The sequence below is a fragment of the Poromitra crassiceps genome (assembly GCF_964638095.1).
Source record: "Poromitra crassiceps genome assembly, chromosome: 3".
Lineage (NCBI taxonomy): Eukaryota > Metazoa > Chordata > Actinopteri > Beryciformes > Melamphaidae > Poromitra > Poromitra crassiceps.
Window position 1 is genome coordinate 26,883,394 of NC_139625.1, and position 15,076 is coordinate 26,898,469.

Here is a 15,076-nt window from a genome sequence, read left to right on the forward strand (position 1 = left end):
GACAGAAGAGGTCATCTTACTGGAATTTGACATCCTTCTCATCCAGGAAATTGACATCAAAGAGCCATCTGAAGAACAGGTCCAGACTACAGAGAGAATAAAGCATAAAAATAATGATTTAAAAATAGAATAACAAGACACACAGTCTAATAATAACAGCATGGCTTCCCTGCCATTGTTGGATGCATTAAGGATGCGGGGAATATAGTTGTGATAAATCTCTTCCCTTCCATGGAGATAGACAGCGTAAAGTCCATCTGAAACAGAATTGCGAGAGTATCTAACGTCCATATTGTGACATACTTATCAGGCATGTTTCAATAAGAGTCTATGTTACAAACACAATAGAATGTAAATCCAGGTTACAGCGCCTGGCTGGCTCACTGCGCCCAGTCCCAGAGCAGGGAACTGGCTGGTGGTCCACAGCCTGTGGTCACACCGTAAAAAGCAACCAAAGATTAAAAAGTTGGCAAAATCAAAAACAGCACATAAAACCAGCCTGTAAAAGTGTCTTTTCAGAAGTGAGACTGGAGTTGTGTCTGTGTACTAGAGGTCAACCGATATGGGTTTTTCAATGGCCGATGTCGATACTGATATTTAGAGAGCAGGGTGGCCGGTGGCCGATGGCCGATATATAATGCAGATTATTTTATTATTTTATTTTATTTTTTTGCATTCAATAAAATACAATGATTTAAATATAATAATGAATGAGAGTATTTGGGTAAAAAACAAGTAGCCTAATTCCATTATCATTTTCATGCATTGAGAATCTAATATAACAAACACATCTATTATAGGATGGTTATCTTAGCCGGTAACATGCTTTAGATTTTGTGGCGACAAGGTAGCTCAGCAGGCCAATATAAACAGTGAATAGAAAAAAGGGAGCTTCTTGATGCTTATAAATAATTTAATTAATAAAGAAGTAATGTACAGGTATACTTAAATAGTTAATACACAATACATCTTCAGGAAAGGACAAGGGCACAAGAGACGCAACGTGTTTCAACCTCTGGTCTTCGTCAGGCCTACAGCCATTAATTAAATTCTTTATAAGCATCAAGAAGCTCCCTTTATTTTATTAATGAAATAGAAAAATACATTGGGTTATGCAGTAGATTTCAGAAGTGACTGGTAGAGCATGTATGTCAGAGACCTCATTCAACCGTATTATTCTATTAACTGAGAGAGTTTGGGAGATGATTGGGAGACGATTCATCTCCCAAACTCTCTCAATATTATTAGAAAAGAGTGTGGGCCTGTATTTCAGCACAGGGTTGCGGGAATCGGACATATTTTCGGGAATGCCCGCATATTTTGAATTTATAATGTGGGATGACTCCTGCAACTGTTTGCGGGGGCGGATGTCTATGCATGTAGTAATCGTGAACATTGAGTATAAATTGTCACGCTACATGTTTTTACCCTGCTGTCATGTCACGCTACGTGTTTTTACCCTGCCATAATAATCGGCCTTGTAAGCGCAGGCCGATGCCGATGAATTAAAAATGCCAATAATCGGCGCCGATTAATCGGTCTACCTCTACTGTGTACCTGGACAGATCAAGTGAGATGTAGACCGGAGTTGTCTTTTCAGAAGCTAAATGTAGACTGCAGCTGTCTTTTCAGAAGCTAAATGTAGACTGGACCAAGCCTATAAAAGTGTCTTTTCAGACTGGAGTTGTGTCAGTAGTGAGATGTAGACTGGAGTTGTGTCAGTAGTGAGATGTAGACTGGAGTTGTGTCAGTAGTGAGATGTAGACTGGAGTTGTGTCAGTAGTGAGATGTAGACTGGAGTTGTGTCAGTAGAGAGATGTAGACTGGAGTTGTGTCAGAAGTGAGATGTAGACTGGAGTTGTGTCAGAAGTGAGATGTAGACTGGAGTTGTGTCAGAAATGAGATGTAGACTGGAGTTGTGTCAGTAGTGAGATGTAGACTGGAGTTGTGTCTGTGTACCTGGACAGACCCAGCGAGGGCAGGATGATCACCATGAAGACCAGCAGTAAAAAGCACTTGTGCATGGTTATCTGGTTCTCATCGGATCTGAGCAACAAACAACAAACACACAAATCAATGAAAAGGGGACATAAAAGCATCATGATGCCATGAACACACACATAAAATATATTTATACATATCAAATATATCTATACATATCAAATATATCTATACATATCAAATATATCTATACATATCAAATATATCTATACAGTCGGGGTTTCACAGACTAGTCGATTAGTCGACTATCAAAACCACTATGCATCACTGACCACTGACTAATCGTTCATCTCTGTGGTTTTAGGAATAAACAATAGAAATAAATAAATAAAGCAGGGCTTGCCAGAGAGGAGACTGCGAGATTCCCCGGAGGCGAACCGCCTTCGGTAACAACGTCCTATCTATCACTGGTGTGAAAATCTATCTATCACTGGTGTGAAAATCTATCTATCACTGGTGTGAAAATCTGGAACAATATCCCAGTTGCAATAATAGTCCAGGCAAAGTAGCGTTTTACGACAAACTGATTGTAAAATCATTTTTTGCAGCTTAGATCATTTCTATGAGGTGTCCAGAACAACATACTAAAAGTCCTAAGAAATCCTAGTTGAGGAAATATGTTTAATTCTCATCAATCCAAGATGTGTGCCAATAAGGCCAGACAACAATACACACCAATGGGGCTATTTTTTTCCTTTACTCCTATCAAAATAAAACTTTATACAATGAAAGTATTCATGAAAAGTAACATTTTTTGTATTACAAGTTTCTTTGAAAATGAATTTGAATATGCAAATGAGCTATACACTAATCGAATAGGCTACCCAGGAGTAAAGGAAAAAATGAAGCCTATCACAATCAAACCTCACACAGTGAAAGTATACATGAAAAGGAACTTTTTTGTTTTACAAGTTTCTTGGAAAAATCTATTTTAAATATGCAAATGAGCTCAACACTAGGCCTAATTGACTTGTCCAATAAGCCATAAAGTCACAAGTAAAACAGCGGCCAAATAACTAACACATTCATGTCTATTCAGTAAGTTAACCTATGCATAAACAAGATAAATTTGAAGTCACTTGCCACACTTACCTGGGTCACTTGCCACAAAAAGGCAATGCGATGCTACTTCAAGATGAAAAGTAGTTTTGACCTTAAGCAAAATGTGTCTACAGTAAAATGTCTAGTTAGAAAGGAGTTGGTAACTTAAAATGTTCTGATTGGGTTTCTAGCCTAGATATTGCTGTTGCTAGCTTCTCATAACACTGGAAAGCTACTTTACAAATGGTGGAAGTCTGATGTGTGGCCCGCCTGGTCTGAAATACTTGCTTACTACAAAAAGAGAAGCAGTTTTGGTGTCTGGCAAAATTATTTAAAGAGCTGGAATGTCTGGAAAGTGTGTCTATCTGGTTTTTCATGTCTTCTGCGTGAGAGTGAATCGTTTAGTTGGTAAGAATGACTTCTGCCATTAGGGAGGTACGGTGGTGCAGTGGTAAGCACTATCGCCTCACAGCTCGAAGGTCGTGGGTTCGATTCCCACCTGGGGACGAGGTGAACGCTGAAGGAATGCGTGCCCGTCCGCATGTCCTCGAGTGCCCACCGCCCGGGTGGGGTCGGCAAAAGGGCCTTTCTGTGTGGAGTTCGCATGTTCTCCCCGTGCCTCCCAGGGGTTTCCTTCATATAGGAACCCCCTTCACAAAAACATGCAATATCCTGGTTGCTAATGTGGTTCTTCCTCTGGTCGTTAAGGGCGCCTGTTCAGAGGGAGGGGAACTGGTTGGAATAGCGTGAACCTCCCACGTGCTATGTCCTACCGGTGTCAGGTGAAAAGAAGCGGCTGGCTAACTGCCCATGTCTCGGAGGAAGCATGGAGCCAGTCTCAGCTCTCCCCAGATCGGCAGAGGATGGAGTAGCAACCAGGATTGAGAAATCAAGTGAGCACTAATGGGGAATAAAATGGGATAAAAAAATTGGGGGGGAAAAAAGAAAAGAAAAAAAAAGAATGACTTCTGCCTGTTATCTTGTAATCTTACCAACAATACCAATTATATGTAAATCTACCAGCCCAAAATGTAATCTCACCACGTTACTAATGACTAAGATGGCTATTCTGACTTTCTGTCATGTCATTGGGTTAGGCTTGTTCGCAAATAAAAAATAATAATTTAGAAAGCAACTGGAGGCAAGATTGTGCAATCAATTCTTAAGGTCAATATACAGTAAGTCTTTTTGTGGCAAGTGACCCAGGTAAGTGTGGCAAGTGACTTCAAATGTATCTTGTTTATGCATAGGTTAACTTACTGAATAGACATGAATGTGTTTGTTATTTGGCCCCTGTTTTACTTGACTTTATGGCTTATTGGACAAGTCAATTAGGCCTAGTGTTGAGCTCATTTGCATATTAAAAATAGATTTTTCCAAGAAACTTGTAAAACAAAAAAGTTCCTTTTCATGTATACTGTAGCGTATCAGCATTACACATACAGGGGTGAGCATTGGTAGTGTCTCAACTACAGATAGGAACTGATGTGTGGGAGTGTTGTATTGGGGAACACTATGCTGTGGGGATACTTCCGGGAGAGACTGGGCATGCGCGTCAGTCTCCACACACTGCTAGAAGGGAAGGCTGCTAGCTACGAGCGTGACAACCGCTGAGAGTTGTAATATAACTAACTGAGAATAAAGAACCTTGTACCATCAAGAAGCCTCTGCCTCATGAGTTACCAGGAATGTTACACTGGCGTCAGAAGTTTAAACGGTGAATATTGCCTCCAGATTCGGCGAAATGGTTAACAAGTTCCTGAAGAAAGAGCGCAAACGACTCAATAGAGAGGCGGGAAAGGCAAGAGCCGGGGCAGGCTACCAGGCGTCCGAGGAGGAAGATGTCTGGGTGGACGCAGCCGCTACCACAGAGAGCCAAGCGGGAAAAACAGCAGAAAGCCTGGGGTTGGTGAAAGTGAAATCCGAAGCAGACAGCGCTATCACCGTAGCCATGGAAGCTATCCCGCGACTCAAGGGAGCTAGCAGGCAAGCTAGCGAGGCGGGAGAAGGAGCGGAGGAACCGGGGCCGGTGAGGGTGAAGATCGAGCGGGTTGACATTGCCGCTGTAGCCATGGAGGCTGTGCCACAGCCCAGCGGAGCTAGCCTGCGGGCCGAGGACAAAGACGGGACACGGGTCGAGGCGACAAAGGACGGCGGGCGGCGAGGAAGAAAGGAAGTCAACCCGCCAAAATTCAACGGTAAAGGCGAGTGGGAGCCATATTGCACAATGTTTAACGTAGCAGCGGACATGAATGGCTGGTCGAGGGAAGAGAGAGCCAGTCACTTGGTGATGTCGCTCGAGGGCGAAGCTATAACATGTGTGGCAGCAATGGCAGACACAAAAGATTTAGACATTGTGATGGCGGCCCTGAGGAGGCAGTTCGGACGATGCAAAGAGGAAGGCATCATGGTCGCGGAACTGTGTAACAGGCGCAGACGACCAGGGGAGCCGCTGCGAGCGCTGGCTACAGACATTGAGATCCTCAGCCGGCGTGTGTACAGCCGGTTGCCGCCAGAAGCACTAGACGAGCTAGCACGAAATTACTTCATCCAGGCTATCGCGCCGCAAGGGCTAAGAGAGCAAGTAATGTTGCAACGGCCAAAGACACTAGAAATGGCGCTGGAGCTGGCGTTCGAAAGAGAGACAGTAGAGGGCTGGGCCATGAACAGCGAAGAGGGGAGAGCTGCCCCCGTGGCGAGAATGGCAGCAGAAAGCCCGATACAAGAAGAGCCAGCGTGGAAGACGGCGTTGACAGAGCAAGGCAACAGGGTGAAAGAACTGTCCGAGTCAGTACAACAGCTGACAGAACAACTGCTCCGCAGAGCGACCCTGCAGTCCAACCCCGCTCGGCAGCCCACACAGCGGAGCAACAGCTGGGCCAGAGGGAACATCATCTGCTGGGGTTGTGGACGCCCCGGGCATCGGGAAGCAGACTGCCGCCGGAGAGCGTGGAGCCAGGGAAACGGCACAGGGCCCGTCCAGATGGGGCGAGACGGGTCTACGATGCCACAGTCCCCGTAGCCACGTCATCGCAGGAAGGAGCCCACCGACAGCAACGGGGAGGTGGGGCTCCGCCGGGCCCCGAAGTAGACGACATCGCCGGAGCTGTCAACATGCAGAGCGGGCCGTGCGCGATGAACGGCTGCCATGTTCCAGTCTACCTACAGGGGAGATACTGCGCCGCCCTGGTGGACACGGGGTGTACGGCAACGCTGGTGAACGTCAACATGATGCCCGAGGGGACGCGCCTGGAGCAGCCAGCAGAGCAGCGGCTAAGAACAGTATCCGGTGAGTTGATGCCAATGAGGGGGAGGGGACACGTAATGATAACAGTGGGGGGACAGACAGTGGACTTTCCGGTGTGGGTGGTAGAAATGACGGGGCCCTGCATCCTGGGGGAAGACTACTTAACGCTAAACAAATGCACAGTAGACCTAGGAAAAAGCACATTGACATTTGCAGGGGGGCCAGTAGTCCAGATGGGCCACCCTCCCACCGTTCCAGGAGAGAGAGCTAATGTGAATAACGTCACTGTATATCGCGTCACCGTAGAGCAGGAGCCCCACCCAGCAGACCAAGCCCCTCCACAAAGCCCCGCCCCTAGCCCACCTCCAAACACTTGCCCTCAGCCAGCGCAACAGGCAGAGGGGGAAAGAGAGAGGTTAGAGATGCTCAGGGGATTGCACCAACGCCAGAGGGAAGGATTAGAACCCCAGCAGAGCGATGAACTGTGGAAAGTACTAGAGGAATATAAAGACATTTTCGCCATGTCGGATGATGAGCTAGGCTGTACCCACCTGGTGGAACACGAAATAGACACTGAGGGGGCGCGACCCGTCAGGTCATATCCCCGTCGGGTCCCCGCAGCGAGGAGAGAGATAGCGAACGAAGCTGTAGAGAACATGCTGCGATCATTGAGCCATCAGACAGCCCGTGGGCGTCAGGGGTAGTGCTGGTGAGGAAGAAGAATAGCCCCAAAATGCGATTTTGTGTAGACTATAGGGGGCTGAACAAAGTGACAAAAAAAGACGCATACCCGATGCCCATCATCGAGGAACTGTTAGACGCCGCGGGAGAGTCATCCTGGTTCTCATCCCTAGACCTCCGTAGCGGGTACTGGCAGGTGCCCCTCCGCGACGATGCCAAACAAAAGACCGCCTTCCGCACAGAGAAGGGGCTGTGGCAGTTTCGAGTACTCAGTTTCGGGCTGTGCAATGCACCAGCAACGTTCGAGAGGTTAATGGAGAAACTGCTGGGAGACATTCCCCGATCCGAATGCGTCGTGTATTTAGATGACATCTTGACACACGGGGGCACGTTCCAGGCAGCAGTGGGGGCGTTACGAAAAGTCCTGCAGAAGATAGCAGAGGCGGGTCTAAAGTTACACCCAGACAAGTGCCACTTCCTGAAGAGGAAGGTGGAGTTCTTAGGGCATGGCATTGGCGCGGGGGGCATTCGCACCCTGGAAGAGAAGACGCAGGCGGTCAGGGAGTGGCCCACCCCCAGAAACAAAGGCGAACTCGAGAGCTTCGTAGGGCTAGCCGCATACTACAGGAAATTCGTAAACGGGTTTTCTAAAATAGCGGAACCGCTGTTCAGGCTAAAAGAGAAGAACGCAGACTTCCACTGGACGACAGAATGCCACCTAGCCTTTAAAGCCCTCAAGAAAGCGCTGACCGAGTCCCCGGTGCTTAGAGCACCAGACCCCGCCCTGCCGTTCCTACTAGACACTGATGCCAGCAACGGGGGTATGGGGGCCGTGCTGTCCCAGGCGGGGCCGGACGGGGAGCGGGTGGTGGCGTACTACAGCAAAACTTTCGATAAAGCAGAACGTAACTACTGCGTCACCCGCCGGGAGCTCCTCGCCGTAGTAGAAGCACTAAGACACTTTAGATATTACCTCCTGGGACAGCCGCGGTTCACCATACGGACCGACCACTCGGCGCTGCAGTGGCTGTGGTCCTTCCGAGAGCCGGAGGGACAAGTGTGCTGCTGGTTAGAGAAAATGGCAGACTACAACTTCACGATAGAGCACAGGGCAGGGGCACGCCACGTCAACGCAGACGCCCTGTCACGACGACCCTGCGCAGAGAGAGGGTGTACGTACTGCGAAAAGAGAGAAGGAAGAGAGAGAGAGCTCCAAGAGGAAGCTAGGATCTGCCCTAACCACACGGGGGATGGACCAGTGTGCAAAACACTGCGGATGGCAGAGGCAGCAGATTGGAGGGGCCACCAAGAAAACGACAGGGAGCTGTCGCCGGTACTGCAATGGGTAGAAGAGGGCCAGAAGCCGCCCTGGGAAGAGGTGGCAGGGGCCACCGACACAACCAAAGGGCTGTGGGCAGGGTTCGACACCCTGAGATTGAGTAGCGGAGTGCTGATGAAGTCCTGGATGGAGCCAGCGACAGGAGAACCTAAGTGGCGGAAAGTAGTGCCGACGACACTGAGGGAGGAGGTGTGCAGGAGCTGCCATGGAACTGTAGGGGCTGGGCACTTTGCAAAACCCTCCGTCGCATCAGACAAGGCTTTTATTGGGGGAGGATGGGGAGAGACGTACAGGACTTCTGTCGACGCTGCGACCTCTGCGCAGCGTACAAAGGGCCGTTAGACCAGTCTCGCGCCCCGCTCCAACAGCTAGCAGCAGGAGCCCCCATGGAGAGGGTAGCAGTAGATGTGATGGGACCTTTCCCACGCTCAGACAGTGGAAATCGATACGTCCTGGTCGCCATGGACTATTTCACAAAATGGCCAGAGGCGTACGCACTGCCCGACCAGGAGGCGGGGACGGTGGTCGACGCACTAGTAACCGGCATGTTCAGTAGGTTCGGAGCACCAGAGACCCTACACAGTGACCAAGGGAGAAACTTTGAGTCACGAGTGTTCGCCACCATGTGCGAGAAACTGAACATTAAAAAGACACGGACCACAGCATTGCACCCTCAGAGCGATGGCCTTGTAGAAAGATTAAATCGAACGCTGAAAAAGCAGTTGGCCATCCTCACGGAGGAGCACCAGAAGGACTGGGACATGCACCTGCCTCTCATCCTCATGGCCTACAGATCTGCCACCCACGAGTCCACCTCCTGCACACCAGCTCTGCTCATGTTAGGTCGAGAACTGCGGACACCAGCAGAAATGGCGTTCGGCAAGCCACCAGATGCACTGGACGCTCCCCCGGGGCGAGAGTACGCCAGGAGGCTACAAGATCGCTTAGAGTCCGCTCACAACTTCGCTCGGGACCAGCTAGAGAAAGCAGGCATGAGACAAAAAAGGAACTATGATGTGAGAGCAAAGGGAAACCATTTCCAGGGGGGGGAGTTGGTCTGGGTGTACACACCCCGGAGAAAAAAAGGGCGTAGCCCTAAACTGGACTGTCACTGGACAGGCCCATGCAGGGTCATGGAGAGAATGGGGGAGGTGGTGTACCGAGTGCAGATGCCACTTGGTGGCAAGAAAGTACTCCACCGAGACAGGTTGGCCCCATACCAGGGGGGGTGCACCTTTCCCCCAGATCTCGGCCGCTCGGCGGTTTCACCTAGACAGGCTGAAAGAGGGACTCTCTTTCCACAGAGAGGGGCGTCCGGCTATGACCGGGCGGGCCCCACTCAGAGACTTGAAGGCCCAGAGACACGGCAGGCGGGATCAGCCCCGCAGGCAGATTCACAGAGACTAACACGGCCACGGAGAGAGCAAAGGGCTCCAGGACGCTTTAACAACTTTGAGTTGTATTAAAAAAAAAAAAAAAAGAGAGGAGATGGTGGTTGGAAATGTTGAAATGTTGTAACAGAAAGTAAAGGATGTGCATGACATGAGATATTGTGGGGGAGGAGAGTGGGAAAGTCTGAGATTGCAACATAAAATGTGGTTGGAAAGAAAAAAAAACAAAGAAGTTGTTAAAAAAAGATGTTGGGTGTGTTTTGGTACAAGGGGGTGTGTGATGTGGTATCAACGTGGGCGTTGACCTTATTGTTGGGCGGGGAGTATGTAGCGTATCAGCATTACACATACAGGGGTGAGCATTGGTAGTGTCTCAACTACAGATAGGAACTGATGTGTGGGAGTGTTGTATTGGGGAACACTATGCTGTGGGGATACTTCCGGGAGAGACTGGGCATGCGCGTCAGTCTCCACACACTGCTAGAAGGGAAGGCTGCTAGCTACGAGCGTGACAACCGCTGAGAGTTGTAATATAACTAACATCTTGGATTGATGAGAATTAAACATATTTCCTCAACTAGGATTTCTTAGGACTTTTAGTATGTTGTTCTGGACACCTCATAGAAATGATCTAAGCTGCAAAAAATTCTTTTGCAATTAGTTTGTTTTTTGGTTCCAAAATGAGTTACTTTGCCTGGACTATAAGGGAATGCCCCACATATCCAAACTTCAAAATAAACCTCAAGGAATGGCTCAAAATAAATCAACACTGCAACCATAACCAACCATAACTATTTAGCCCTCGTATGTCTCCACCCTTGGACTTTATTCTTTTGTAATGTTGCACTTTTATCCCACGCACTTTAGCTTTTAACGCACCATTATTATGTCCATTTGGCCACATTGTTGTTGTTTCTAATGGGATTTGTTCTACTGTATTCTGTTTTGATGTTGTCTTTTATCTTGTATGTTTTTATGTCTTGAGGACTACGGATGCAAATTAGCTTTTAGCTAAATCTGATATATTTACTGTTATCAAATAGATCAGTGGTTCCCACGCGAGCCCGTTAAAAAAAAAAAAGTGTTTTTTTTACAAACTACAAACATAAATAAACAACTTGATGTTTAAAAGTGTTAATGTTTCAACTACCACACAGCCTATAATATTATAGCCTATGTTTATTTATTTTTTTAAACCAAAAAATGATTTTTTTATTTTTTTTTATTAAAATTTACAACCGGTCCGCAACTTTTTTTCCCATCTATCTACCGGTCCGCGGCACAAAAAAGGTTGGGAACCCCTGATATAGATAACTCTGTAGGCTATAGGTAACTGTTCATTAATGTGTACTGCCCTGACCAAATAAACAAATAAAGTAAAAAAGTAAAGTAAAGTAAATTGAACATAGATTTGTTTGTACAATCCATTTCTACATGATACCATGTTAAATCAACAGAAATTCAGATATTTAAAGGGGGAAAGACTCCTCTCTATATGTTGTTACTGCTATCTCCAGCTCAGACAAGTTGCTGGGGTTTAGCCGCTAATTTGTAAACGGCCTTTCAGAGCCAATCAGGACTCTGCTATTTCACATACCCCCAGATTGGTCCCGCCAACATTACTGTAGGTAACCCTGTACTGGCTGTTTTTGAGACCTTTTGTACGAGAATTGATTATTTGTATTGGGTGAAAAATATATATATCTCCCGCGATTAATCGACTAGTCGACTAATTTATAGGCCTAGTTGATGACTACTAAGATTCAGTAGTCGTGAATGCCCTACTTTACAGTAGCTGTCAACATGTAAAATACATATTCCATAATCGAATATAATAAGCCTTTGTAGGCCTGCTGGGTAAACTACCGGTAGGCTTTTTACATCAGTAAACAGTGGATTTGCATTCAGTCCTTGGCACATCACTCCTGCACAGCATGTTTGTGGGGGTGGTTATGTAAAGAAAGGGTTATGTTATGTTATGTTATTATGTTATCTTTGTGGTCGTGGTTATGTAAAGAAAGGGTTACGTTACGTTATGTTATGCTATGATGTTATGTTTGTGGTCGTGGTTATATAAAGAAAGGGTTATGTTATGTTATTGTTATAGTTATAGAGATTTCCAATGTGATTTAAATTTTCCCTATCAGTTATGTTATGTTATGTTATGTTTGTGGGGGTGGTTATGTAAAGAATGGGTTATGTTATGTTACTGTATGTTATTGTTATAGTTATAGAATAGAGATTTCCAATGTGATTTAAATTTTCCCTATCAGTTATGTTATGTTATGTTATGTTTGTGGGGGTGGTTATGTAAAGAAAGGGTTATGTTATGTTATGTTTGTGGGGGTGGTTATGTAAAGAAAGGGTTATGTTATGTTATGTTATGTTTGTGGGGGTGGCTATGTAAAGAAAGGGTTATGTTATCTTATGTTTGTGGGGGTGGTTATGTAAAGAAAGGGTTATGTTATTGTTATGTTTGTGGGCGTGGTTATGTAAAGAAAGGGTTATGTTATGTTATGTTTGTGGGGGTGGTTATGTAAAGAAAGGGTTATGTTATTGTTATGTTTGTGGGCGTGGTTATGTAAAGAAAGGGTTATGTTATGTTATGTTTGTGGGGGTGGCTATGTAAAGAAAGGGTTATGTTATCTTATGTTTGTGGGGGTGGTTATGTAAAGAAAGGGTTATGTTATTGTTATGTTTGTGGGTGTGGTTATGTAAAGAAAGGGTTATGTTATGTTATGTTTGTGGGGGTGGCTATGTAAAGAAGGGGTTATGTTATGTTATTGTTATGTTTGTGGGCGTGGTTATGTAAAGAAAGTGTGCTCATAGGAGCTGCATGCGGTTGTCTCCTTATGCACAGTTGTTCTGCTCCTCAGTGCACGGTGACTACTGTGCATATCATTATCCCCACATGGAGATCTCTATGACAACCTGCCCAGAATAATAGTGCAGGGAGACTGACAGGGAGAGGAAGAGAGAGTGGGTGAAAAAGAAATATAATTGAGATGATGAAAAACAATACTAAGGGTTGAGAGGAAAGAGGAAGACTGGCAGAAACACATGAAGGGTCCATTTGAAGAAGCAAAGGACAGACATTTGCATTTCAGAGGAGCGAGGAGATGGCTGGTGAGTACCTGGTCCAGTGGGATTCAAAGAAGGCTGAGTAGTAGACGATGAAGGGCAGAAGCACAGAGAAGGCCCACAGCAGGAGGGTCGGGAAGAACTGCGTAACGATCGGGTTCTGTACAGGGAAAGCAAAAATATGATGAATTAATTGCATTGAAGTGGGGCAAAAAAGTATGTTATAAGCCATAGAGAAAGAAGAAAAAAACAGGTTTGCAAGTTTTTGCTACAGTATGTAAAACATGTCCAACTTTTATCACCCCCATGAGACCCCACTTCTTGCAAACAGTTCAGCTCAATCTCTAACTCTGACCCGAAGACTCTCCACGGGCCTCGTGACGTTGAACTTGTCGATGGTGTTGACGATGATAGCGGGCGTGGTGAGGAAGAAGAGAAGGAGGAAGAGGAGGATGTTGAGGAGGACGCAGCGGAGCCACCAGCGCGAGCCGCACACCGACAGGTTCTCCCTAGTGACAGGAGAACACGTGAGAACCTCTTTTTGCACCGTCGTCCAATCATATGGCGAGGGAGAGCGTTTACACAAAAGGCACTTCATTTTCAATTTAATGGCGACGTGTAACTACTGACACAAGCCAGAATTAGCCAGCACAGCACACTCCAACACTCAATTCTAACGAAGGAACAACAGTCCCCTCTTGACCCCACAGCCTGCAACTACTCCAACAGTCACAGCCTGTGACTACTCCACTCCCCTCTCGACCCCACAGCCTGTGACTACTCCAACAGTCCCCTCTCGACCCCACAGCCTGTGACTACTCCAACAGTCCCCTCTCGACCCCACAGCCTGTGACTACTCCAACAGTCCCCTCTCGACCCCACAGCCTGTGACTACTCCACTCCCCTCTCGACCCCACAGCCTGTGACTACTCCAACAGTCCCCTCTCGACCCCACAGCCTGTGACTGCTCCCCTCCCCTCTCGACCCCACAGCCTGTGACTACTCCAACAGTCCCCTCTCGACCCCACAGCCTGTGACTGCTCCCCTCCCCTCTCGACCCCACAGCCTGTGACTACTCCAACAGTCCCCTCTCGACCCCACAGCCTGTGACTACTCCAACAGTCCCCTCTCGACCCCACAGCCTGTGACTACTCCACTCCCCTCTCGACCCCACAGCCTGTGACTACTCCACTCCCCTCTCGACCCCACAGCCTGTGACTACTCCAACAGTCCCCTCTCGACCCCACAGCCTGTGACTACTCCAACAGTCCCCTCTCGACCCCACAGCCTGTGACTACTCCAACAGTCCCCTCTCGACCCCACAGCCTGTGACTACTCCAACAGTCCCCTCTCGACCCCACAGCCTGTGACTACTCCACTCCCCTCTCGACCCCACAGCCTGTGACTACTCCAACAGTCCCCTCTCGACCCCACAGCCTGTGACTACTCCAACAGTCCCCTCTCGACCCCACAGCCTGTGACTACTCCAACAGTCCCCTCTCGACCCCACAGCCTGTGACTACTCCACTCCCCTCTCAACCCCACAGCCTGTGACTACTCCAACAGTCCCCTCTCGACCCCACAGCCTGTGACTACTCCAACAGTCCCCTCTCGACCCCACAGCCTGTGACTACTCCAACAGTCCCCTCTCAACCCCACAGCCTGTGACTACTCCAGTCCCCTCTCGACCCCACAGCCTGTGACTACTCCACTCCCCTCTCGACCCCACAGCCTGTGACTACTCCGCAGTCCCCTCTTGAAGCGTGAATACATTTGTACACAAACATAAACTGACACATGCACTCAAATGCAGCCAATGAGGCACAAACCGTAATAGCGAGTGCTACCGTCTCTTTGGATAATCCCCATACATACATATGCATAACTCACTTGTTACATAATCTCGCTGCTGCTGCATTGGCTTTCCAAGATGTGAGAACATGCATTATGGCTAATCCAATCATCTGAACTGATTGGAACTTGGAGCTGGACAGTAAATGACCAATCTTCTGTGTAATTGCACTCACATTATATTCCATTTGCTATCGCCGTAACACAAAGCAAAATGTCTTTTAAAAGTTACTGCTAATTATTTCAATTTTGATTGCAGGTGAGCATAGGGCTCAGTGACTAAAGAAATAGGAATACAAATAAATGCAATCCATAATTCACATATTGTACACCAACTATAGATGCCACATAACAAAAAACATAAAAAACATAAAAAAAGAAAAAGCGACAGAAAAAAAAGTGTGTGTGTGTGTGTGTGTGTGTGTGTATGTATGTGTATGTGTG

General features: G+C 47.2%; 1 protein-coding gene across 1 annotated transcript in view; it reads right to left on the minus strand.

Moving 5' to 3' along the window:
- Positions 1 to 15,076, minus strand: part of tmem63c (transmembrane protein 63C) — a gene marked incomplete at its 3' end in the record, with an annotated part of 85,575 nt that overhangs the window by 3,597 nt on the left and 66,902 nt on the right. Inside the window, exons 14-17 of the mRNA XM_083634058.1 lie at positions 13,137 to 13,286; positions 12,835 to 12,941; positions 1,960 to 2,046; positions 21 to 86 (exon numbers count right to left, since the gene is read on the minus strand). Of these exons, the coding sequence (XP_083490184.1) occupies positions 21 to 86; positions 1,960 to 2,046; positions 12,835 to 12,941; positions 13,137 to 13,286 (410 nt within the window). The remainder of the gene's footprint in view (positions 1 to 20; positions 87 to 1,959; positions 2,047 to 12,834; positions 12,942 to 13,136; positions 13,287 to 15,076) is intronic.